Raw genomic sequence first — 25704 nt, 5'->3', positions numbered from 1 at the left:
ATTACAAAAGGGGCCGAGCAGTAGGTAGTCAGGTCTGTGTTGCTTGTGAATTATAAAAAGCTTGGGGGATGATAATATAATGACACGTGTATATCATATATTATTTATAATATAAATCCACAGTGACATCAGGGTTCACTGAAAATGCAGAAATAATTTAACACAGCACTAATTTTATCAGTATTACCAGAGTCGTATGATTCCCACCCTTGTGTTCATTTGACAAAGTGTCTAAAGTCTATCTTTAGACAATTTGCAGCCTGCTGCAAAAACACAAATTTTATTCCAATTACTTTAGTTCAACATATGAGAAATGCCAAAGATAACACGGCGTGACAGACATAAAATAGTATTTTTGCACCAACAAGGTGATTCCTTAAGAGGTATTAGTTGGAAAGTTGCGTATGTCTCAGCATTTTCAGTTGATCCATTTACTGTTGGCTGAAACCTCATTTGAAACAGTGACAGTGGAAGGGTGGCTGTCAAGAAGCCATTCTTAAGCACGGGAAAAAGACAGAAAAGGCTGAGGCATGCCAAATTATGCCAGAGCTGGACTCCAAATCAGTGGTAACAGATCTTATGAAGTGATGAATTTAAATTGGAAATTTCTGGTTCATATTCTGTTCAATGTGTACAAAGGTGGTCATGAGAGAAGTGCAACAGTGAGAGTCTTGTTTTCAAAATCATGAACACATAAACAGGGTCATGTGGAAAGCATTTGATTGGCTACAGCTTCATGTTTTAGCATGCCAATAATCCCAAAACACACTCCTAGTGCAGTAAAAGCATACCTGGATAGAAAAACACACATTGGAAAGCTATCAGCCATGGATTGGTCTCCCCAGAGCCCGGACCGTAATGGATAGGTTAAGGCCTTTTCTGACCTTTTCTGTAAATTTAGTTGGATTAAGACGACCACTTCCTGTATATGTATCAAAATAAATTTCAAGCAGCAACAGGGGGCAGCATTATGCCAAGCAAGTCAGTGTCTGGCTTTTAATGTGAAACATTTGTGAAGGAAATGCTGAGTGTCACTGATTATACCTTAAGAGCAGTACCATTTTATAAATGGAAACTTCACTATGAAGTAAATCAACTGGAATTATTGAATGAACACAACTGAATGAGCATTTCTGCAAGAGAAGCGTCACAGTGCAGAGTATTAGACGACTACTGGTGTGAACTAGACACTTCCTCTTATTGTTTTTGATAAATGCAGTTTTCATCAGAACCAAATAAAAGATGATAAAAGAGAGGATTGCTGCAAAACATGGCATAGAAAGTGACCAACATTTAAGAATTTACCAGATCAGACTACCTCAGGCTGCTGAACATCATTCTATAATAACGCTTCACTGAAAAATTTCTGCTGCTGCTGCCACGCACGCCTCCATCATTGACATTTTCAAGCAACTTTCCTTCACCTCTCAAGCTGAAATCCAGGCGCTGTATCTGCACAGTATCACCACAAGTACACAGCCTGTCTCTCAGCTTGGCCGGTGGTCCTTTGTTGAGCCTGTGCAGTGGGGATTTAAAGCCAGGGGAGAAGGAAAATGCTCAATCCATATAGGAGCCTTGTAATCCTTCCACTGAACTTAAAAATCAGAGAAATTGTGGTTCCAGGGTTCTCATATTATATCAGTGATATACTCTACCTGTCCTCCTCTCATTTTTGCCATCCTGGCTCATCACACAAGCTGCCCACGCTCCGTTACACCTGTCTGTCTATATGTCTGTGAGTACAAGAGTGCCTACCTTTCAGGCATGTATGAATGGCTTGATATGCATCTGTGCTTGTGTGTGTGTGTGCGTGCACGTGCATGCGCGTGTGTGTCCTTTCCATCAAATGCTGGCTTCACATCCTTCACCACCCACCAAATAAGAGTGCTGATTCATTATGGCTTGATGACAGATGCTGAGAGGGAAAGAGAGACGCGGTGGATATTGGAGAGGTGAGAGCGGTAAAACAAACAGCCAGATAGAAGGTGGAAGCGAGCGTGTGATAGAAGGGTAAGAGGTAAATGGATGAATAAGAGAAAACAGGAAGACAGTGATAAAGAGTGAAGAGAGGAGGGAGAATGTGAGAAAGGCAGCGACAGATGGAAGCTGAAACAAAGAAAAGTGCTTGCAAGTACTCCCTCCCCAAATTGATTCTGACTGTCGGCCAGGGCGCCTGATGGATATCTGAGCCTTGATTGGAATTTACATGCCAGACACAACCCTCCTCCTCGCATCCCCAGCACACCTAATAACCCGCTGCGCTCTCAACCTGCTTTGAGTGATAAGCCCAATGAGAAAGTGCTGGCATATTTAGCCCTAACAATGACACACCGAAGAGTTTTGGAGGCCTGGAGAAGGATGCATTGTTTATGAGAGGGAGTATCGTTTCAACAGTTGATTAATGGCAGGGAAGCTATCGTCAGCTGCCATCGCACCGCAGGGGCATGCCGGGCCCAAATTGGATGAGCGTAAAGGAAGAAGCAAGGTGTTCAATTGCTAGACGAAGCGGAACTATCACATCAAGATATTTTTACTTTGGCACAGCGTTCGCTTTGCAAGCCTGCACACCTCTGTTTGCCGGTGTTGGAAATGGGAACTCTGAACAGCAACAGCAGTCCTGGGGATCCACTGCCATTTCTCAACTCTACACATCAGCAAGAGTAAATAGACAACATTACTTCATAAGGCTCCAATGGAATATGACCTGAATATAAAACACTCATAAATATTTCAGATGTAGAGGGATTACCGAAAGTGGATTTTCCCATAAAAGCTCAAACAAGTGTAACTCTGTGTTTTCCAGGTTTTGCTTACATTTACCTTCACATTATCAGAGCGCAACCGCCGAACCATTTGCACTTTATCACACACACTCACTCCTCCGTGTCCCAGTGGAAGCTGAAGAGTGTCTGCTACCGGCAATAAAACTTGCGACCAACTAAGTGGCAGGTCCAATGAATTCTTTCTAGTGCTTTAAGCGTAGAGCTTCTTCCATGTGTCCATAGAGAACATGAAGATAAACGACAGTATCCAAAGTCTCTTGCATAGAGTATATCCATTAAAAATCATGACAGCGGGGAATTATGGTCATCGCAGCCATGGAATACAGATCAGTGATTATGCACAAGAGCCTAAGGTTTTTGCAGAGTCATAAGATGGTTCTTCAATTAAAGGCACTGAAAGAAGACCTTGAATAGTGATCGTGCTGTCACACCTAAGGATATTATTTTGTTAATCTCTCTCAGTTGGCCTTGTTACAGTTGAAAAACGTTGCCACAGCTACAGCTGAGCAACAATTCCTTTAAAATATTCAAGAGGATGGTTGCTTTTTTCGCAACGTTGGTATTGTTATGCCAAAGCAGGAAAGTTACAATTGAGCAATAGAGTTGCAACTCAGTCTTTCTGTACTTGCCAATGTTGCCTGTGCGTATGTGGAGCCGGCCTCTGACGATGGTGTGAACCGTCATGGGGCTGGAGGCAGAGTGTCGACCCAGGTCTGGGTTTGTCAGTAAGGTATCCTCTCCTACGTAGTCAGTGGTCAGTACCTCCACCTCATGAAGCGCCTGTACTGCCGATTTACACTGACGCAACATGTACTAGGGATTAAAAAAAACACAACATGAGAAACATTGGTAACACCTTACAATTACTACACTATTAAATATTAGTAAGGTACTCATTCATCATTTAGAAAACATTACTCCTAACTACTCTAAATGGTTATTTCTGGAATAAAACATGTTTAATGACAATATTTTCAAACTTTATAACTAATGGATTCCCATTACTTATAAAGTATTGCATTAAGTGCAAACCAATTATTTGTGATCTCTTAATGAGTCATAGTGACTTTTAGAAACTGTAACATAAGTATTAACAAAGACTTTAGATGCTTATTTGTACATATAACAATTATGATACTCACATATCATAATTGTTGTGGAAATAATCAGTGACAATACCAATACAGAAGCCTTTGTTTCCTGTTCTCAGTTGACAGGGGGGCATATAGTCTGGTCTGAACTTGCTGTCTTTCTTGTATTTCTCATTAACTCCAGAGGTTTTTGGAAAATATCAGGCGAGCTGAAGTCCAGTGTTGTGGTTCTAAACCATAATGGTCACATTATGATCACAGGTTTGACCTCACAGGCTTTTACCTTGAGTTCGATTGCAGTAGAACCTATCAGGAGCAAGGAGTCACTGTCCCAGATGTCAATATGCATGGCGTGGAGGGCCAGGTAGCGAAGAAACCAGCGCTTCTCCCCTGGCTTCAGGAAACTATCATCTACTCTGAACTGCAGCTGCAGACCTGGAGAGCCTGAAGAAGGAGAGAGAGGACTTCAAATAAAAGAAAGCATTAATGTTAACCTAATATAGATGTGAACGTCTGAATTACAGAAAAGACAAAATGACAACTGGGCAATATCACTGCCCAAATATAACTGGACACCAGTTTATTTTTAACACAGTCAGGAAACAAAAGCCTGACTTTACTGAATGTATCCCATGGGGTAAACAAACTACTGCAACAATCAAACATGTTCAGGTGATGTACTGGATTAAATACACTACTGTGCAAAAGTCTTCAGTCAACTGATTTGTTTGTTAAGTCACTAAAGAGTGGCTAACAATCATTTGTGCATAAATAATGCACCTAGCTGAAGGGATGAACCAATATTGTGTCTAAGACTGATCACTCATCACCTACTGCTCTTCTGAAGTGATGAATCCCAATCTGAAACTTCTGGTTCAAATCGTTTTCAGTATGTACACAGTAGGTTAGGAGAAAGCTACAACAATGAGTGTCTACAGCCATCTGTAAAACATGGTGGAGGCTCTGTCATAGTTTGGGGCTGCATTGTAGCCAGTGGAGTTTGGAGGTCTTGTCAAAATTAATGGATTTATGAACACAGAAAAATACCCCCAGATTTTGGTCTTCCATGCAATACCATCAGGAATGGCAACAGCTTCATTTTTAAGCATAACAATTATCCGAACACACTGCCAGTGCACTAAAAGCATACCTGTATAGAAAATCACAGAGTGTAACACTATCAGCCATGGATTGGGTTCCACAGAGCCCAGATGTCAACATTTTTGAAGCAGTGTGGGATCATCTTGACAAGGAACAGAACAAAAGGCAGCCAAGATCCAAAGAAGAGCTTTGGATGTCTTTCAAGAAGCCTGGAGAACTATTCCTGAAGATACTTGAAGACATTACAAAAAAGCTACCTAAGACGGTTCAGACTGTGCTAGAAGAATAAAGGTGGTGATATCAAATTATGATTTTCAAGTTAGTATTATACTCTTTTTTTGCCCTTATTTACTGTATTTTCATGTCTGTTGGCACACGTTTCAAAACATGGTTGCACCTATTACCCATTTTCCTTGGGAAAGATGAAGAAAGAATGGTAGCTTAAGACTTGCAATTCTGTGTCTCTTCTTATACTGCTTATACTGCTGGTTGTGTAACTGCCATCAGTAAAGGTATGAAGTATAGCACTAACCTGTGTTATTACTTTGCCACATTTTACTGTAAGATACAGAAAAACAGAGACTGACTGATTAAAACATTCTCAAATAGCTGAGCTAATGATCACAAATCCCAGTTGATTCAGGACTGGTTAAATTTAACTTCTGAAGAAACAATCAACCACTCAGAGCTGTATTGAGGCAGGAGACATCATCCCACCCTCGATGAGATTGTGGCAGCTATATAATAATAATAAGCATGATTTTCAATTTTTCAGAAAACCTCCTGTAGGTAACTGCTCTAGCTTACTGTTTCTGCACCTACTGTATCAAAAGAAAATCATGTCAGTAGGAATGATTCACCCCTCACTGACTGAAATAGTTTGCAGCAGGATGTCCAGACAGCTGTTAAAAACTCATAAAATCCGGTTCTTTGGGGGATTGACCCATACTTGGGTGTCAAGGTCTAGATATCTTTGTCGGTTACATCAAATCTGACTTTTGTCAAGTCAGTCTGAGGAAAAAGTCACCAATCTGATTATGTTAGCCGTTCCTTCTATCCAGATGGCTTTGAATATAGAGAAGAGCCATAATATCTGGAATCAGCTGCCAACCTTGTGGGCATTTCTAAACTGGTGCACTAGCCATCTACTGGGAGTCATTAGGTCTGATGACTGCACAGAATCAGAGTGAAATGCCCAGGGAGTATAAAGCTATTTCACAAAATCAGAAGCTCTCCAGGGTTCCCATAATTCAAGACGATAATGGTGCCTAACTGCCAAAAAAACCTCAAGAGTAATTTTATGAACAGTGGGATAAAGTCATGGCTTAATCAGCACATTCACAATCGTCACTTTCCAACCTTTAAAAGGACTAATCACTCAAGCAAAAGGTTTTCCACTTTAGACAAAATACTGAACACACAGTAACATGACAGACGCTGTTTTGAGAACTACAGCAAGCCTTTAAACATCACTAAATATTGCATATTAAACAGCAGTTTAGACCACATGCAGGGAAGCACGCATAAGAAATTATTTTTTGATTTGGTTTATGGTAAAAGCCAAGATCCAGTCTGAGAACGTAAACTGAATACTTTGTGTGATACACCCTGCTGAAAAGCGAATCTTCCTCTACGTTCAAATCATCCCTACACCGGTGTGTTAAAATGTGTGAGTATGGGGTCTGCGTGCCAACCTTATTCCCAGAATTCTCTTCCATGGAATCTCTCTAAGTCTGTATCAAAGCCCCATGCTGTCTTTATTCCCATAAGTTGAATGTGCAAAGAATCAGTCGACTGGATAGAAGTGGAGTAATGAGGACCTTTGGTGACAGCCCCGCTGTGTCTAAGAGACCAGCATGCCCCTCTGAATCTTTCCACACATGAAATGAAGGGAAAACTTTTTTCTTTGCACATTTTCTTTCTTTTTTCCTTATTTCTCTCTCTCTCTCTCTCTCTCACACACACACACACACACACACACACACACACACACACACACTTCTTTAGTGTCAGTATTCCCATGAAGCATGCATGCAGAAATAGCCTTTTGTGAGGCTAACAGACAGGGTTCTTAAAGGTCCAAAGGGACTGGTTTATTTAAGACAAATACCTGTAATTACATGTTGGCCTCCAAGATAGCTGGATCTAAGCTCAAAGAGGCAATTAAATCCAGTTCTTTTTGAATCAGCTCCGGTGATTTAGATTTTTTACAATCTGATGACCTCCAAAATAAAAGAAACAGTGACCCACTTTATCTTTTAATATTTTTTTTTCCTTTCACAAGCTTTCATTCACATCAAGGGATCTAATTTACAAGAAATTCTCCTGGGTGTTGGAAACAAAGATATCATCTTATTAATGTATGAAACTTTGTCCCTACGTAACAAAACAAAACAACTAGTCTAAAACCCAATGTTAATTCAACACCACTTCCTGCCATAAAGGACATCTACAGGAAGCGGTGTCTGAAAAGGGCTGGGAAAATCATCAAAGACCCCAGTCACCCATCACATGGACTCTTCACCCTCCTGCCCTCTGGGAGGCGCTACAGAAGCCTCCGGACTAAGACCACCAGGTACCGGAACAGCTTCTTCCCCACAGCTGTCAGACTCCTGAACTCTTCCTCCTGACATCTGACCCACTTTAACACATGGACTGGAGATACAACCACCTACACACACACACACAATGGACAACTGTACCCTCATACACACAATAATAACATGGACTGAACCACCACGCACAACCACTAGCACTTTATACAGCCTCTGTAGAAATTATCCACATATCTCACTTATCTTAACTGCACTACTGTATAATTCTGTGTAAATAATCATTCTGTACAATACGATAATTTTTAATTCTACAACTGTTTAGAACCTGCATAGTTCAAATTTCTGTATAGCTGTATATCTCATATTTCTGTATAGTTTTTTTTTATTTCATATTCTATATAGCTTTCATATTTATATCTTGTTCATAGCCTGTACATAGCTTGTACTCACAACAGCCTGTACATACTTATAGTTACAGCATATTCATAACATACCGTGTACATTATAACATACCATAATAGACCCATTTCTGTAATATACTTACATATCTATATTATTGCTAATATATATTTGTAATATATCTATATCATGGCTAAAGCACTTCTGGATGGATGCAAACTGCATTTTGTTGCCTTGTACCTGTGACATGTGCAATGACAATAAAGTTGAATTCTATTCTATTCTATTCTATAAGTGGCCAAAATTTCAGATAATGAGGCTAGCATATGTTTAAGTAATTTCACTGACATAAAAACCTGAGGTTTCTGACTGATCTGAAGAGTGAGTTTTCTTCTACTCTGTATGACATCAGAGAAAGGGATATCGTCAGGACGGCCATCCTGGGACAGCAGAAGCCCCACCTACTCACCGGCTGTTTAAATCTTGCTTGCGCGGGGCAGCCAATAAAAGAAAGTGGGCTTAATGGGAGCTAACAGTCAGTGAATGAACTGAGGCTGCACCAAGGAACAGTGTAATGTAAGTGAGGATTATACAGAAGAAAGTGTCCTGATGCATGCTCAATCTTTCAGGTAAGGAAATTCTGTTCATCTGGATGTAGCATTTTCAGTGAGTTCAGTACATTTGCATAATTACTGAAACTAGCACCACTGTCAAACAATGGGCTATGAGGTCAGCTTCTTGATTATTAATATGCAAGTTGTCATGACCATTGGTCAACAAAGTGGGGAACCCATGGCACACCCATGTTTCTGCCTGTAGTACTGACCCTTGTATGTGAAACAGTTCCAAGAGCAAACACAGTTGGTCAGTGCTGAGAGTTTCAGTTCAGTTCAGTTTCAGTTTTAATTTTACTTCTATAGCACATTTAAAAGACCGAGGTACATCAAAGTGCTTCACAGACGAGCCGCAAATGCGGGGTTACAACAATAAAGTAGCAAAGAAAATACACCTCCTGTAAATAGGTTGAGGAAGATTACAGTGAATGTCTTACGGACTTCTGCTCAGATCTGTAAAAGGAGATTTCAAAATTAAAAAGAAAAACGAGTACCAAGTAGGACACGGGTGTCAAATTCACTTTCGCTAATGTAAGGGTCACACCAAGGGTCAGACATATATAGTTTATTAACGTGATTTAATTTAATTGGGAAATTATGCATCTTGTAGCCTATTTGTGTACAGTTTGGTGTATAACATAAGGCGCAGGTGCCAGATCTGGCCCAGTGAAGACTCTGATCTGGCCCATGGAAAGGAAAATGTGGAGGACTTAAATTTGGTACTTTTAACTATATTTTTTATTACATTTTACAGCTTTTCCTACTCCTTCCTACTCGACCCTCTCCAAGAAAAACACACCACAGTAATTAAATTATAGATTTCTGTTATTTCACACATTTACTTCTTAAAATTAAGCCCAAAGAGTCATGCTGACAGATTTCCTTCATTTAATATAGCAACATTTCTCAAACATACTGTTAAAATTGTGTTATTTTTGTCTTATATAAAGACATTGTCATGTCATTGATTAAATGTGTAGTTAAAATGTGTTACATTGACAGAAAGTTGCGTCTTACTGGTCCAGCCCACATAAGATGAAAGTGGGCCCACTGTAACTGGCCCACAATGTAAAATGAGTTTGATGTGCCTGGCATAGAGGATTAAGCCAGAAAACAAAGGTTTCTTAACCATGACAGTATTTTATCAAGAAAAAATATTGCATCCTAATTACAATTCAAACAAATTATAACAAATTGACTTACAAACCTGTATTTACAATTGATGTAAAAGCTTAGAACAATGGTGAATATTTTTGTTTAACAAGTCTCCTATAGGCTGTTTTGCAGGCCTGAACATCAGAGCTCAGTAACTGTCTCATTAAAAACATAAGGCAAGGAAAACAGCTTTTACCGTGGACGTTACCTGTACAGCCGAGATTCTGCCATGAAGCTGCCTGCCGATACAAAACCGACACCGTTACATCTCCATCACTTTGAGTTTGGCCTTGAAGGAACACACAGTTGCACAGCTTTTTTTTTGTTCAGGGACTTTCCAAAGCCTTTGTTCCTTGCCTATGACTCCATCCTTTACTGGTATGTGGATTCAGACAACAAATTAAGTTCTTTGAAAACAGAAATTGTCTCTTTACACTCGGTGAAGGCATAGTTTATTCAGTCTCCTACCACAGCTGAAATGGTCTGCCTTAAGAACTAACTTCCCTGTTTGTTGCATCCAGTTTTAGCACGTGTGTGAGGTGCACACTGCTTTACAGATGACTTCTACAACCGACTAGGTCAAATTGAAATTTATTTAAGAACCTAAAGCGATATGCAGGCTGGATTAACATTTGTGAAGGGCCAACTTTTTCCTGTGGGCCATGACTTTGATGCACACACTGTAGATTATAGAAAAATCTCCAATTCACGTAACTTAGATGACAGTTACAACTTTAGATTTTTACTAAGAGGGCATCACAGGCTTGTCTGTATACAAAAGAAACAGGCGAAGAGAGAGGGAAGAGAAAGACCACGGCACTCGTGATATTTCCGTGTCTTTTCAGAACTCTTTCTCCTTTAACCTACACCTCCTCCTCCTTCACCAATCCCTCCTCCCTCCATCTCCCCAACCACCCGCCAACTCTTTCCACTTGGACCATTAATTCTCCCAGCATGCTCTAGGGTTGTGTGCTGTGGACGGGTGGCAATGAGAGCACAGAAGGAGAGCGAGAGAAGGAGACAGAATGTGCTGTGTGTTTGTGCTCACAAGTGGGGAGGAACTGACTGATCTGGCCCAAGGGTTGTGCGGGGTTGCGTGTATGTGCGGCTCGACCTGCAGACAAGGGGCAGCACCCAACATACCTCCCCCTAACCTGGAGGGGCGGGCACTTGGTATGTTTACAGCAGGCTGGGCAGCCTGAACACCCAGGGAGGGATCAACAATTCACAAAAACACTGTGAGGGCTGCAGGCAAAGAAAACAAAGAGAAAGCACAGAGTGTACTGATAGATGTGGAAAGGACTGATGAGAACCGTAGATAAACAATTACCAATATGTCTGCCTTTTTGTTAGAAAGAAAGAAAGAAAGAAAGAAAGGATCACACTGGCCACTAAGGGCTTCTTATTGCAATGTCTGGATTATTTTGTACTTGATTAATAATCCACGCCATTTTTAGATCAATACATTTGTATGGAAAGCAGCCCACACGCTGAGATAACAGTCGTTTTCAGCAAATGTCTAACTATATATTAATGCAAATGTGACACAGTGGACAAGGAACTCTGACTCTTGTCTGTTGGGAGTCAGTGTGGGTGTAAAGTGATGATGTTTCACAGCCCCAAGTCGGCAGAGAACAGCAACATGCAACAGAATAATGGACTTTTCTAAAGGAGGTTTCTCTCTAGAACGAACTAAACCCCTCCATCACTTTTGATATACACATTCAAGCCGTGTAACGCTGTATCTGATGAGAAAACGATGTGTTGTTTAGAAGGGCATCAACACATAAACACAATAAATAAACATGATCAGTGCATGCAGTGCCCTTTCTATTGGTGCTGTGTTGTTGTTTTTTTGTTTAATCTTAATGAGCAATACATGTGCAAAAGAGAAGGGGAAAAAAGGAGAAAAAAACCTCAGACACGTCAATCAAACGCACTCCTGAGAAGAGTTCTAATCAGGAAGCAAATAAAAACAGCAGTGTGGGTGGACTCTGGCTGTGTGGGGATCTGGGATTATCCCTGGTAGATATTTGCTAAGAAAAAAATAAAAAATAACACACTTCACATATTGATTTGTTGCTGCTACTATCTGCTCAGATTCTCCACCGCTGTGTCCCACTGCTGACTTTAATATTGTCTCTTTTTGAAGCCTCAAATTACTAATTAACACAAAGACAGATGATTGCAATTTCATTTGCTCTTTGTAGCAGTACTTTAATTTGTAACAGCTACACGTTAACTATTTCAATTACTTGCAAAATGAAAAAAAAAACAAACCAATAAATAAGAGAAATCAGCTGTTGAGGCAGAACACTGTAGTTTCTGCTTCAGTTATCTTCCATAAGGTAAACATCAAGACACCCAACTGTGCCTCATTTCCTTCTCAGTCTTTGAGTGTTCAGTTGCAACACAATCACTTGGTCTGTATATCATAAAATGCCTGGAAGACACATAGATTTCTCTGTGCACTGACTCTCGACACAAAGTAATCTGGGTGTGTGGTTTTTTAATTTTGCTCCCAGGCTTCGTATTCATCACTTCCCATGTAGAAAGCTGATCACGTGGCAGAAAGATAAGCCCAATACCAAAATGTATTCTAAAACACAATCACATGAGGTACAGCAGGGCAATATGACCAAAAATATTTATCACGATATACATTTGAAAATTTGCAATAACGATATAACTGACGATATAATTGACACTAGACAAAATATTTTACAACTCCACAACTTTATTAGTGCAAAAAACCCCATCAATGTATTTTCACTTAAACAAGCAGCTGTTTTTTATGTGCATTAAAGTTATATAAAAATGTAACAGTGGAAATGCAAAGTCCTTGCTGACAGTTTAACCAAAAGGCATTTCCAGTGGAAATTGGCCGACATATCCTCAGCATAACCATGTATAATATCCACAAAACTTAAAAAGAGGTTATACACACAATATGGTAATATTATGTTGAAGCACAGTACGTATCACTCCGCGAGGCTAAATAAAACATTTGACAGATTTTAGAGCGCCGTGTATGACATAAAATCGTTTCGAGGTCAGTAAACACAACCAGAATTCAGACATAAGGCACACGGGATTATAAGGGGCACTGTCGACTTTCAGAAAAATCAAAGGATTGATTTTAAGTGTGCCGTATTTTCCAAACAACACTGTAATAACGACGGCCCGCTAGCATGCTCTACCAAAAATAGCGCTTTGTTGTTTATCTGTGGGACGAAAGCTAAACCAGTTCCACACCACTGAAGTTGCAGCATTTTTAAAAACCAATTCTTGTTCATCCAGTTTCATTTAACGATCCACTTTCGCTCTTCTCATTCTGCGTCGCCGCCATGTGCGTATGTAAACATAGGCACTGCGCATGCGCGTTTACCCCTATTCTATCGCGATATTTCATTTTCCTATCGTTGTCCAAAATTACACCGGTATTACCGTGAACGGTATGCTATAGCCCAGCCCTAACATGAGGTATGTATCATATTGTTACAGCCACACTGGTTTAAGTGGTTTATAGCATGTGAAGATTTACACTCAACCTGATCAGGTGTCCTCTTCAAGCTAATTTTACAGCAGGATTGGAAGAAACTTTGCGAGACCTAATGATTTCATTAAGGGACTGCTTAAGCAGGGTTTTGGAATTCATTCGGCTCTTGGGAAACTTCCACCCAGTAGGACACAGAATCACAAAGCTGAATAACCATAGCAGCTTTGAAGCTCAATGTCAGTTTCCATATTCTCTCTAAAACTCCCATCTCTGACTCTTACTGTTTCTTGCACACACAATCCGCACACAGGAAGCTCAAACCAGAGAGCAGATGTCAATCATTGATCTCATCTTTATAAATTACTTAAACTGCAGGAAATAAAGAGTGCTTTCAAGATTTTACACTCGGACTAATTTGTGCAGCATAGCTAGAAATTAAAAACATTATTGAAAAACAGTGATTAAACTGTCTTCTTTAATCTGTAGTAGTAAAATATATATAGCACTCCCTCTGTCACTGAACTGCAATAGCAATAGTAATTTCTATCCAATGATGCAATGCAGTAAACTAAGCAAATGCCACATTAAATGTAAATAATAACGTTTTACAACTTGTAACAGGTCAAAGAAAAGTCCATACCATAAAACACATAACACAGACACTCCCCCAGAGAAACTATCCATCCATTCTCTGCCAGGCTCTCTCTTTGCCGTAGTGAAAGAGAAACTGACAACCAGCTGTTCATCTATTTTGTACTACACTGAACTGTGGCCAGGCGGTCTCCACCATCCCCTGACCTCCCATCACACACATTAAGGCCAAAAGGTGGGAAGGTGGTGCCTCATACAGTAGCTGCTTCCTCACTAAATGTTTTTATTATACCAGGAGAGATGGTTCTAGCACAGGTTGAGGTGTATTTAGCTATCAGGATAAAAGCAAGAAAACATTCTGTGTGCGTCTGTATATATGCAATGACTTTTTCTGATCACAATCAAATCCTGCCAACATGATGATATTCAGGTATGGACACCTTAAAGAGATACATTTTGACAGCAGGGCAAAAAACCCATCAACTTTTCAAAGTAAGTGTCAGAGAGCGTTAAAGTACAATGTGTGAACTGTAGTGCTTTGCAATCATGCTGAATAGAGTGCAGAAGACATCATAAAACAAACAAACAAAACATGACTGTGAATTTTATATTTGACACGGCCACACTGAACAGCCGCCTAAGCAGTGAACGACTGAAGCAAGAAATAGATATTTCCTCAGGAAATGAAGGTTCAAAGAATGAGAATAAAATAGGAACTTTTTTTTTCAATCGACTCAATCATGCTTTACAGAAGAGTTTCAATAATAATAGATCTACGGAAGTGCTCTGAATTAAGTGTATCAATGCTTTTGAAGGAGAAAGAGTAGTTACGCTGCTGAAGGTCTGCAACTATTCATTACTGCAGTAAACTGAGATTCCTTACAAAAGCTCAAGCTTTAAATGTTACAGTATCACCTAGACTGGAGAAAATTACTACAGAATTATTACTGTGGCAGCACAAAACAAGCCGGAAATATAAGACTGACACAGTAAAACAGATTTATGGAGATTGTGTCTCCCAGCAGATAGAAAGCAACATTCCACTCTCATTTTAACTTTACCACCAACTATCCTGTGAAGCTCCTGTGAAAACTGTCTTACACCTTAGTCATTAGATTCATTTTTAGGAATAAAACAGTACTAACTATATCTTTTGGCAGTAAAATGAGCAGCATATCAAATGTTTCTTAAAAAAAAAAAAGATTGCTTTAAATCAGTTGCATCATAAGATGCACGGGATGAAATCAAGTGGAATGAATCCACAAAGAGGAAATAAAAATACCCTCTCGTTAGGTTCATTTGATGGCAGCAGTAACAAAGCAGACTAAGTAAGGCTATAGCAACAAAACCCCAGGGTTTAGTAAATCAAACTTGTAATCAAGTTTTCCTTTCAGATTCACCTCCCTCGCACTCTCTGTTTAGCTTATATTACTTTTGATACATACATTCTCTTGTAGTGACATTAAATATGTTCAAAATTCCATTAATATTGAACAGAATCACCAATTTAACCCAATACAAAAAAAAAAAATCGAGTTCATTTGGGTCATTGTGTGCTCAGCTTGCGTTAGTCTTTTAGCTAATGATACCCTAAATTATAATCTGCTATTTGAGCTAGCCAACTGATATTACATCATCACAGAAAGGGAAAACTTTTAATTGTACATAAACAATTTTTGTGGTTCTGCAAGGAAAGCATGCAGGCACATGAGGCAGATTTTGACATTTGTGGAAACAAGCTGTGAATGGACTAGCCGCCGGTGGTGATACGCTAAGCGTTTTATTCTTCAAATAAGAAAGGAAAGCTTTAGTAGTTCAACAGCTGTCTGGAAATAGGTGAAAAGGCTCCCAGCAATACAATATCTGGAAGGATTTGTCTTGATGTAGCACGGCTTTGTGGAAGTGCATTCCGGATGCTATAGGCTGAGAGAGATGCAGAGACAGTCGGAGAAATATTGACAGAGTTAGACTGAAGTGTGTGTCTGGGGAATAGAGAATACGGGTGGGCGTAGGAATGGGGTGGGGGGGTGTTGTTTGTGCGCTCAATATCACGCTCTGTCAGAAGCTGTAATATCTCTTCCATTTCATTAGTTGCTACATGAATAGACCTGACATCAATCAGCGCCCGCTTGGCTGATTGAAAGAGAAGTGCCTCAGCATCAGAGAACATCATGGAGCATCATGGAATGAGCTTGCAGTTTGTAGGAAGTGATTGTACAATGTTAACCTGGAGAGCAGTACAATGAATCTCAGCCTGGCATAAACTCTGAATCTGGAACAGATATACGCCTCGTACACTTTTTATAATCAACGGCAGAGTCTCACACACAAGTGTGGCGATTTTCTAAAGCATGCAATATGCAGTTATCTTCTGATAAATCTATCGCTTAGGGGACACAAAGGCAACACATAACCATTATATAATATTTTTAAAAAATGGAATGAACAATATTTTTTTTAAGCTGTGAATTCTTACCAGTGTTAACCGTGCCATCTTTGTTAATGGAGGCGAGGACACAGGGAAGTGGATCGCTAGCTTTGTGCTGAACCTTGTCACCAGTCAGCAACTTGAGCCGCTGTGATGTGACTGGTGGAAAGCGATAGAACTGGAAGGTGAAGTAGATGTTTTCAGGCCAATCGGGACCAACACCTGGTGCTGCTTTTCTGTGAAAAGACAGCAGGAGATGATTGTTATTATGTAAAAATAATGATTACAATGATAATGACCATAAAAGAATACAGTGTAAATAAATTAGCATACAAAGAACCTGTAAATCAAAATCTGTTATATTTAGAAAATAAATTTTTTCCCCAGAATCTTTTCAAATGTTTAAAAAAATGAATATTCTGCACATCTTATAGGAGTCGTTTAACTTTGTAGCTGCTTAAAAGTGAAAACTTCAAAACCAAAAAGAGGATAAGAGCTTAACTTTAAAGTTGCTAAGAAAACTGGACTGCTGGCTAAGTGGGTACAAATTCACAATTCATTTTTAAAAAATGAAACGCACCAAGAGAACGTGTTATGAGATCTGTGGATGAGAGAAAAAGTGTATATATATATATATACATATATATATATATATATATATATATATATATATATATATATATGAATATCTAGGTTATCTATTGCCACAAATAGAATACTTTTTTTGTGTTTGTTTACTGGGACTCCTGTTTAGAAAAAGTAATCTTTGGGGCTATGAGAACCTCCTCCTTGTGTGCTGTGTACTGCTTTTCACACAAACGCCACCCTCTGAGTGTGATTTCATGCACACATACGCATTTCTAATCCCACACTTGAAACTGCAGTTAGCCCACATAAAGTCCCTGTGAGCCTGCAAGCACCCGATTTCAGCGCCAAGCACATTTAAAACAGAGCAAGTTTCAGGATGAGCTTCTTGCTTCCATATGATGAATAAATTATCAACCAGTCAATGAGTATTGAGGAAAAAGAAAAAGCATTTTAAAAACAAGCAGGGAGTGCTGTGAGGGCCCCCTCATGACCACAGACTGCCGAAGCCGTAGATTTCAAAGTGGAAACTAATAAGAGCGGCGTATGACCTCCCAGTCAATCACAAGCTCTGGTGTTCCACTGTTAAAGACGATGCCATGCTCCATCTTCAAAGAGGAGCCAGCATTAATATTCATTCAGTAAACAGACAAGATTGATAATTATGGCGCCCGGGTGAGAGGTGGAAATTACACTGCCTATTCACAGGCTCCCTGCCTGTCTAAATGGTACTGCTGCCGCTGGCGGAAGCCCAGTCTGCCATACCTGTTTGTCATAATTTTGAGGTAACTCAGCCTTACCTCACTCTACAACGACCAACAGAGATTCAAAATTTATGTTCCAGTTTGAGGCTTTAGTTTCCACTTCAGGCTGCCCTAAGATGGTGATGAAAAAGATCCAGAGGGACTGAACAGGCTTTCATAGCATCACAACATAAACACTTAAGTAAATTTATACACTCAGACATTTATATGTTTTCTTGTACTATCCAACTGATAATGTGATAGTGTTTCAGCTTGCACCCATGGTGTATAATTTGCAATAAAACAAGGGCTGACTATAACCTTCCTTCCCAATTGCTAGCACAAAGAGTGATTTATCTGTCGGCTTTTACATTTAGGTCCACGAGTATTTGTAGTTTTGTCTCTCTACATGACCACAGAGGACTTTAGATAAAACAATCAAGACGTGATTTAAGTGCAGAGCTTCAGCTTTATTACATTCATTTTTATACAGCTTCCCACTTTCAGAGGTTCAAAAGTATCTGAATAAACTAAAATTGTTTTAAATGCAAAGACTTATTTTAATACTTTGATGAAAATAATTTGCAGTCAATGACTCTCTGATGTCTAGAACCCGTGGACATCACCAGATGCTGTGTTTTCTCTTTTGAGATGCTCTGTGTTGCATTTACTGCAGTCACCTTCAGTTGCTACTGGTTTGTCAGTCTCTGTGTCTCTTTTGGATTCTCTGCTGGGTTGAGACCAGGTGACTATCTTGGCCACTGAAAAATATCCAACTTTTGTCCCTTCAGAAACTCTTGGGTTGCTTTTACAGTATGATTTGGTCATTACCCGCACACGGTGTGTAGAGCTGCCCTATCAGTTTTACAGCGTTTGACAGAATGTGAGCAGAGAGTATTGTCCTGTACACTTCACAATTCAACCTGCTACTTCTATCAGCATTCACATCATCAAACACTAGTGAACCAGTTCCACTGACAGCAATACATGGCCTTGTCAGAACATTGCCTCCACCATGTTTGACAGATGATGTGGTAGGCTTCAGATCATGAGTTGTTCCTTTCCTTCTCTATACGTTTCTCTTCCCATCATTCTGGTACAGCTAATTTGGCCTTCTTGGTCTTGTGTGTAACCAGTGGTTTGCATGTTGTTGTTAACACTCTGTATTTCCATTCATGATGGTGTCTCTTGAGCTTGACAGTGATACACCTGCCTCCTCAAGAGTGTTGCTGGCTTGGGTAGATATTGTGAAAGGTTTTTCATAACAACTTCTGTCATCTTTCACTTTGACCATTTTCCACGATCTTCTAGTCTTTTCACTGTTGCTGAGTTGGCCAATGCATTCCTCCCTTTACAAATGTACCAGACTTTTAATTTGGCCACTCCTGACATTACTGCTGTCTCTCTGATGCATTTTTGGTTTTTCAGCCTAATGATGCCTCCTAGACTTGTTTCAGTATCTCTTTGAACCTTTGAAAAGTGAAGTGCTACCAAATACAAGTTCAACTCTGGAAATCAGCACCTGATTTATTTGATAAAAACTCACAATGACATCTGTCATGGTTTTAGGTATATCAGGTACTGTGATGAAGGTTTAAGTATTAACCTCCTGCCTAAACACATTTTTTTCCTCTAAATAAACTTGTATATATTTTTTCATCTTTTCTTAATTTACTCTAGATTATATTTCCCTTTATTTTTTACTGTAGCAGCAATTTTCATAGAAAAGTTACTCTATAGAGACTTATTTTTTACAAAGCACACACTGTCATTACCTTAAAAAAATCAGCAGACTTCGCCTCAGAGACATGTTTTTCTGAAATTTTAAATACTAATAAAGTTACTGATAAAATGAAATGAAGAAGAGGAAAAAAGTAGAAGATTGCAGCCCTATTAAATTTTTCAATACCTCTTTAGTAATAAGATTTCAAGTGCTTGTCGCTCTTTACCCTTTTTCCTGCCACTTATTTCCTCCTCTTTGCCATCACAAAGAATCGTGTTACTTAATGATTTATCAAGGACACTTTAGACCCACACGCAGGCAGATTTCACATCGGATTTTCCAATATTGATCCAAAGAGGATCAAAGGGAGCCAGATTTTAAATAAAAACCTTCTTAATATTTTTAAAAATGGTTGAGAGTTTCCAGGGACTATGTTACACGACTCCACTGATTCGTGCACAATGTAAAATATAGTGTCGCACTATTGGTAGGATTTTGCTATCATTTGTTAAAACTGAGCAGACAAGCAGCTGTGACAGGCAAAGACGGTGCAGTTTCAGACAGTGTAATTAATTATAATCAAAAGCAGAGTCTTTTAATCTATTCACACACAAAGCGCTGATTATGCATCTCAAAACAGCAAGGGGTTAGAGAGTGTAAAGGTTTATGCATGGGTGGTCATGGCACCATGATGGTGAGTCCATGATGAACAAGACAAATGTAAGCAATGCCAACAGCGCTGATGACAAGATAGAGAGACACAAAAATCGGTGTGTTTTGTACCTATCGTTCGGCAGTCGTCATTCCCCACCCCCCTCCCAACCCCGCTCCACTGTCAGCCCCTGTCAGAGTTGATGGCAGCTCCAGGGTTTTCGTGATGGGATGCTGACAGGGGTACTATTCAGCCTGTGCTGACAGGAAATGTGCTTTTCTGCAACCATGAGTGTATGTGTGCATACTGTGTAGGGGTATGTGCTCGACATGTATGTAGAGGGTGGCAGGACCTTATGCCTGGTTTAAACGCATTGAAATCTTGAAAAATAGATAACCCTTGAGGCGGGGAGGAGCCGCCCTTGGCCGTCAATCAAAGTCTCCAAATCTCTACACAGATAGTGGCTCAGTGTACAGAAAGATATTGGCAAGGTTGTCGAATCAATGGCTGCTCTGTTTCACTTAGAATACAACAAATCTGCCATTTCTGGAAGCAAAAAAGTAATTAATTTGCAATCTGTCATGGTGTTAAAGCCAAATCTTTAATAGCAACAAAGACAACAGCAATTAAGCTATGCTGTACAGTTGTAACACCTCAACCACATGTGACACAGTACTGCAGGCCTCACCTAGTAAATGCCAGAAACTGGAACACCAGCAAGTTTCCCTGCAGGTCATTCTCTTCTCGATTGGGATCAAAGGGTAGGGGTTCTGTGGGATCCAGGACTTCAGCCACCTGTCCACTAGAGTCCACGATGTCAGGGAAACCAGCCGAGAAGAGGTGGGCCAATGAGCTTCTGGAGCTGACTGAGCAGGAACTAGAGTTAAATTAGAGGAAAAATTCAGCACACATCAATCATTCGCCAAGCAGAAAAGACTTCAGCGAATGCGTTCTTGATGCTTTACGAGCAGCAGGAGGTAATGCGTTTAGTCCCCACTGCACTGGCTTCACTTGGGTGATTTGCGGTTGTAAATGAGGCGGAAAAAAAATGTCTGGATCTGTGGAGCAGAATACAATGCTGTTTTTATCATTTTTCGACCTAGCTGTGTTTGCCTTGGATCAGTTCCATCTCGACTAAAGATGTTTATCTATTGGGCAATAACTTCAATTTAGTGACTTCATCCAATTAAACTGAACCTGAATTTCAATATCCGGCTGGACTTAAGAAAAATGTGGGGAAATGATGATTAGGCAGCATAAGGATGTCAGCAATATCCGTCAAGCAGCGGTACCACAACAGTACTAACAGGGGAGCGAGAACGGGTGCCAAAGCACTCTCAAAGGATTTTCTTGCATAATTGGCAGTTATCTCTAATCATAGTGGCCACCTGTTTTCCCACAACTACGGTAACATTTATAACTTATACTCTCAGTGCTGACACCAAACATTCTGGGTCTGATAACACCGTGCACAGATGGCTGGCTAAAGTGCCGGCATAGAAAAATGAACAATAATGTTTGGGCTTCTCATAACAGTAATGCTGCCTGTGTCCATGTTGAGCCCACAGTGTCACATTTGTGAAAGAACGAAGCCCTGATCAAACTAATTAAGGTAACATCAGTGAAGAAGACAGTCGACTGGGCTTTTCCTCTGCAGCTGTGTCAATTTCATGCTTTCCTTCTCTCCCCCATCGCTCAGAGTTGTATCTTAATTTAGCCCCAGTTAATATTCAAGCCATCATTTTTATTTCAAAAGAGGCTCAATCAGATATGCACGGCAACTTCAATTAAACTTCTTTAGACTTCATTGTTCTTCTCAAAAGAACTGGGTCATTCCACACTGAAAACAGTCAAAAAGATGTTTTGGATCCGAGTGAAAAGGCAGAGATGTTTCAGCCCACTGAACTGAACAGCATCGTGTCTGGATCCAAACTCTGGGATCGGAAAACAGTTTCAGAGCCAGCTGCTTATTTACTGACTCTCTGTACTAGTACAATGCCTTGTTTCGGAGTTAGTGTGCCCATTATTTGCAGAATGCACTCTCTCATTCGGTTTCCTGTCTAAGACCTGGCTATATTTCCACTGACATTATGATTGTAAATTGCCTGCTGAGTTCATTGCATTCTGCTGAACTAAATCAAAGTCAAAACCTCTCCCTTACAGCTGGATTTAATAATGAATTTCACACTAACAAACAGTGCTGAAACCATTACCAAAAGTGGGATGTAAAAGCTGACAAAACATTTTTCTTTAAATTGGCTCTGACCTGAATTCTCTTACTTACTGGCAGAAGTGTTATCCTACCCAGTGCAAACATGTTGCCAATTAGTGAGCCAATCAATATCCCTCTGTAGATAGCAAGATAGCAAACTTTTGTGGTAATAAAGGACTGTACTAGAGTTCACGCAGGATACCAGGCTTCATAAAACAGTAGCATGTTGAAAGGATATTTGAAGTGCCTTTCTTTAGTAATGTTTCCTGTCAAACATGAGTCACCCTCCCATGCTGACATGGAGAGGTTAGCCAAATCAGAAGCTGTAGCGAGGTGGAAATCACTGAAAGTACAACTAGAAGAAAGGGAGAAAACTGTGTTTTTCAGTTAGCCGAAAGCACGGTTGTTTGACAAATCAGGAATCCACTAAAAACATCTTTTTACACACTAATCGTGGCCACCCGATTCCAGTTACTTTTCAGCTAATGCATTTTTCAGTGCTGCAGTTCAAAGGCATCTACCATTGTTTAATGTTTTACAAATAAAAACTGGCCTTTATTGCAATTTGTGGTGCACAGCTGACGCCAACAACAAAGCCTCCATATCCTCCTTACAGAGGATCACAGATAGCTTTGGGTTGCAGAGAGCAGAGTGGTCCCACATGCTGGATTAAAGACCGGTGTAAATGACTAACAATAACATGAGTAATGATGATTCAGATGCACAGTGGAGAGAGCATGAAAAAATATGCCACAATATTACATTTTTAAGAGAATATCCATCATGTTTTAGGGAGGCTATCCTAAAACATGATGGATACTCTTGGAGTAAAATCAACATTAGCTGATAAAACACACACAAAAAAGACACTGGTAATATTTTATGGCCATTTGGCATTTCATTTGTTTTAAGCATCTTTTGATGTGCAAATTCAAATCCTTCTCCTCACACACAAGCTCTTAATGAACAAGTCATATCTTACAGAGCTCACAGTACAGTAGTAGATTATCCAAATAGAGAAACTCTTTGGGTGCTGGCTTACGTGTGTTTTCTAGAGTTGTCAAAAGTAAATTGGGAGCTAGAACCATCAGCAATTAGGAACCTAGCAGTAGAAACCCTCTCTACATTGGTATTTCTCTCTCTCAACCTTCAGTATCACGATCTAAGCTCATACACTGATTGGATGTCAGTATTTCTTATTTCTCTGGGTTCTCTTGCTCTCTCCACTGTCCCCTTCCCCTAAGTGGTCATGATACATGGCTGCCTTTCCAATTGCGGTTTGTTTCAAAGGTTTCCTCCAATAAAGGAGTTTTTTTTCTCCTCAGTGTAGCTAAGTTGTTCAGAATTAATCTTGCGTTTTCTCTCAATAACATTATGAGATCTTTACCTTAAAATGGACTTGGGCAAACTGAACTGAACATTGCAGAGATTTGGGATCTTCTGAAATGTTATTGTTGATGTCCAATAACTATTTTTAAAAAACAGTCTTTTCTTTCTGGGTCACATCATTGCTCGTGTCTGAGGCAGACAACAGACTGGGCTCACCTGGGAACATTCATCCCCAGGGTAATGACAGGGGCATGGACAGGGGTGAAGGGCAGCTCCTGAAGTTGGTCACCTTCATCATGAAGTGACGCTGAATCACCTCCTCCTTGCTGAAGGTCCATCTCCAGGTGGGCGAAGTTGCTGACAGCTGAGCAGGCCTGAAATAAAAACCATTAATAACAAAGCAAGGAATGATTAATGCATAATCCAATAAATGAGATTACCACTGGCAGCAGTACATGAGGATTTTACATCAACGCTATTGTTTTTACCACGATAACTTACTCAGATGTATTATACAGAATGGCACACAGCCAGTTCCTTTACCTAATTACAACATTACACACACGTGTCAGTGAAGCCATGTGCAGCAACGTGAATTGACTGAACTGTATTACGGTTATGGGCAGGAAGGAATCAAAAGAGGACTTGCTTTGCAAAACATAATTGTCACCTTGATGTATGGAAAGCATGTATACTGCATTATGGAGACTTGGATTATATTTACAAGGCAATAGGGTGAAAGCTTGTGGTGGATTAGCTAAAACTGATTCAGGAAATTGCCTAATACTCAGAAAAGCAGTTCCAACCGCACACTTACAGTGGAAATGCATATCTTTAAAAAACAGCAGCCATATGTCACGGAGGACGTAAAGAGCTTACTCTGGTTAGGTTTACTGGATGTCTGCATTGATCCTCAAAGCTTATCTATGAGTCACAAGACTATAAATAGCCTTGTCCATCAATATACACTGCAGACACACAACTCTTTCAAAGTGTGTCAGAAACAAAGACAGCTGGACGCTGCGGGCTTTAGCAAATGTTATTTAAACAGGAGTAAATTGTGCATTTCTCAGGGGAACTTTTCAAAAATGTTTTGCTCTAATAGAACAGGACAGGTTATGTGGTCCTGAGTCAAAATGCTCACAGTCACCATAATAAAGAAACATCATTTTAATTTAGTAGATTATTGATTGTCATAGTTTGGGGCATCACTGAACAACACTGGCTGCTAATTGTCCAGATGGATACGCTAAATTAAAATCTGGATAAATGCACAATGCAGTCAGGGTCAATTCATTGTGATTTTTGGTGTTTTTCAAGAAAAAAAATCAGTCAAGATGGCACCCAAATTCACATTTTTCCATAAAAAATACAAGAGGAAAACAGTGTGGGGCAAATAAAAAGCATTTTAAAGGATAAATATGTCAATGCTAATGCACAATAGGCAGTGTTATAGTCAAGCTAAGGCTGCCGAAGCATTGGAAGGGCCAATGACAGTAAGTTCAGGAAAAAGCACATATGACTTAATCAGCCTATAACAAGTTAAATTATTTTGCTTTAAGAGTGCATTTTGCATTTTAATCACCAACGTTTCCATTGTGCTGCTTTACAGTATTCGACTTTACAATATATTTATGAAAAGAAACAGCACAGTTAATTGCCTGTGGATCAGTTCAACATTTCTACATTTTTTGTGGCAAACATTAATCCCCACTTCATTGTCATTGACAGGCACACAGCTGGAGGGGTATTAGCGAAGATAATTAGCTAAGAAGTGCTAATGGTGTCATTTTGCAGTTGTTTTTTTCCCCTGGTCTTTGATACATGTGCATGGTTCAGTTGGCCTATTAGACACCATGCGAGGCTGAGCATTATTGGGCTTTCCATCAAACGTGCTGGTAATAACCTCGACTAAAGTCATGCTACTATATATACGTATATTCAACATACCCTACACATGCACCATTATTCTCTGATCAAACAACCTGCAATATAAAAACCTAAGAGAATTTCAATGCATAATGTAGAAGTCTTAACACATTTAAAAGGCTCAGAGTAATTGAGTCATACTTTATCTCAACTTGCTACCATAAAACCTATGGAGTGTGATGACATACGAGCACTTTTTATAGGCTGGTGAGTTCAGGGTGTAAGGTTACAAGGGCAAATGGAGGTTTAAACAATAAATGCTGCAATCTAGTTTAATTACTCAATATACGCAAAAGGAGTCTCAGAAACTTGCTT

At 39.7% G+C, this 25704-nt stretch overlaps 1 protein-coding gene across 2 annotated transcripts in view; it reads right to left on the bottom strand.

The window, feature by feature from the left end:
• The window catches only part of nphp4 (nephronophthisis 4), a 166242-nt gene that overhangs the window by 37286 nt on the left and 103252 nt on the right, over window positions 1–25704 (bottom strand). For both annotated transcript variants that reach the window (XM_006785366.2, XM_006785367.2), the window contains exons 13-17: window positions 23677–23834; window positions 20608–20796; window positions 16265–16452; window positions 4158–4318; window positions 3413–3596 (exon numbers count right to left, since the gene is read on the bottom strand). In XM_006785366.2, coding sequence (XP_006785429.2) covers window positions 3413–3596; window positions 4158–4318; window positions 16265–16452; window positions 20608–20796; window positions 23677–23834 — 880 coding nt within the window. The remainder of the gene's footprint in view (window positions 1–3412; window positions 3597–4157; window positions 4319–16264; window positions 16453–20607; window positions 20797–23676; window positions 23835–25704) is intronic.

The sequence above is a fragment of the Neolamprologus brichardi genome, chromosome 20 (assembly GCF_056152115.1).
Source record: "Neolamprologus brichardi isolate AB-2024 chromosome 20, ASM5615211v1, whole genome shotgun sequence".
NCBI lineage: Eukaryota > Metazoa > Chordata > Actinopteri > Cichliformes > Cichlidae > Neolamprologus > Neolamprologus brichardi.
Note: the sequence above shows the minus strand (reverse complement) of the source record. Positions and strands in the feature narration are given on the sequence as shown.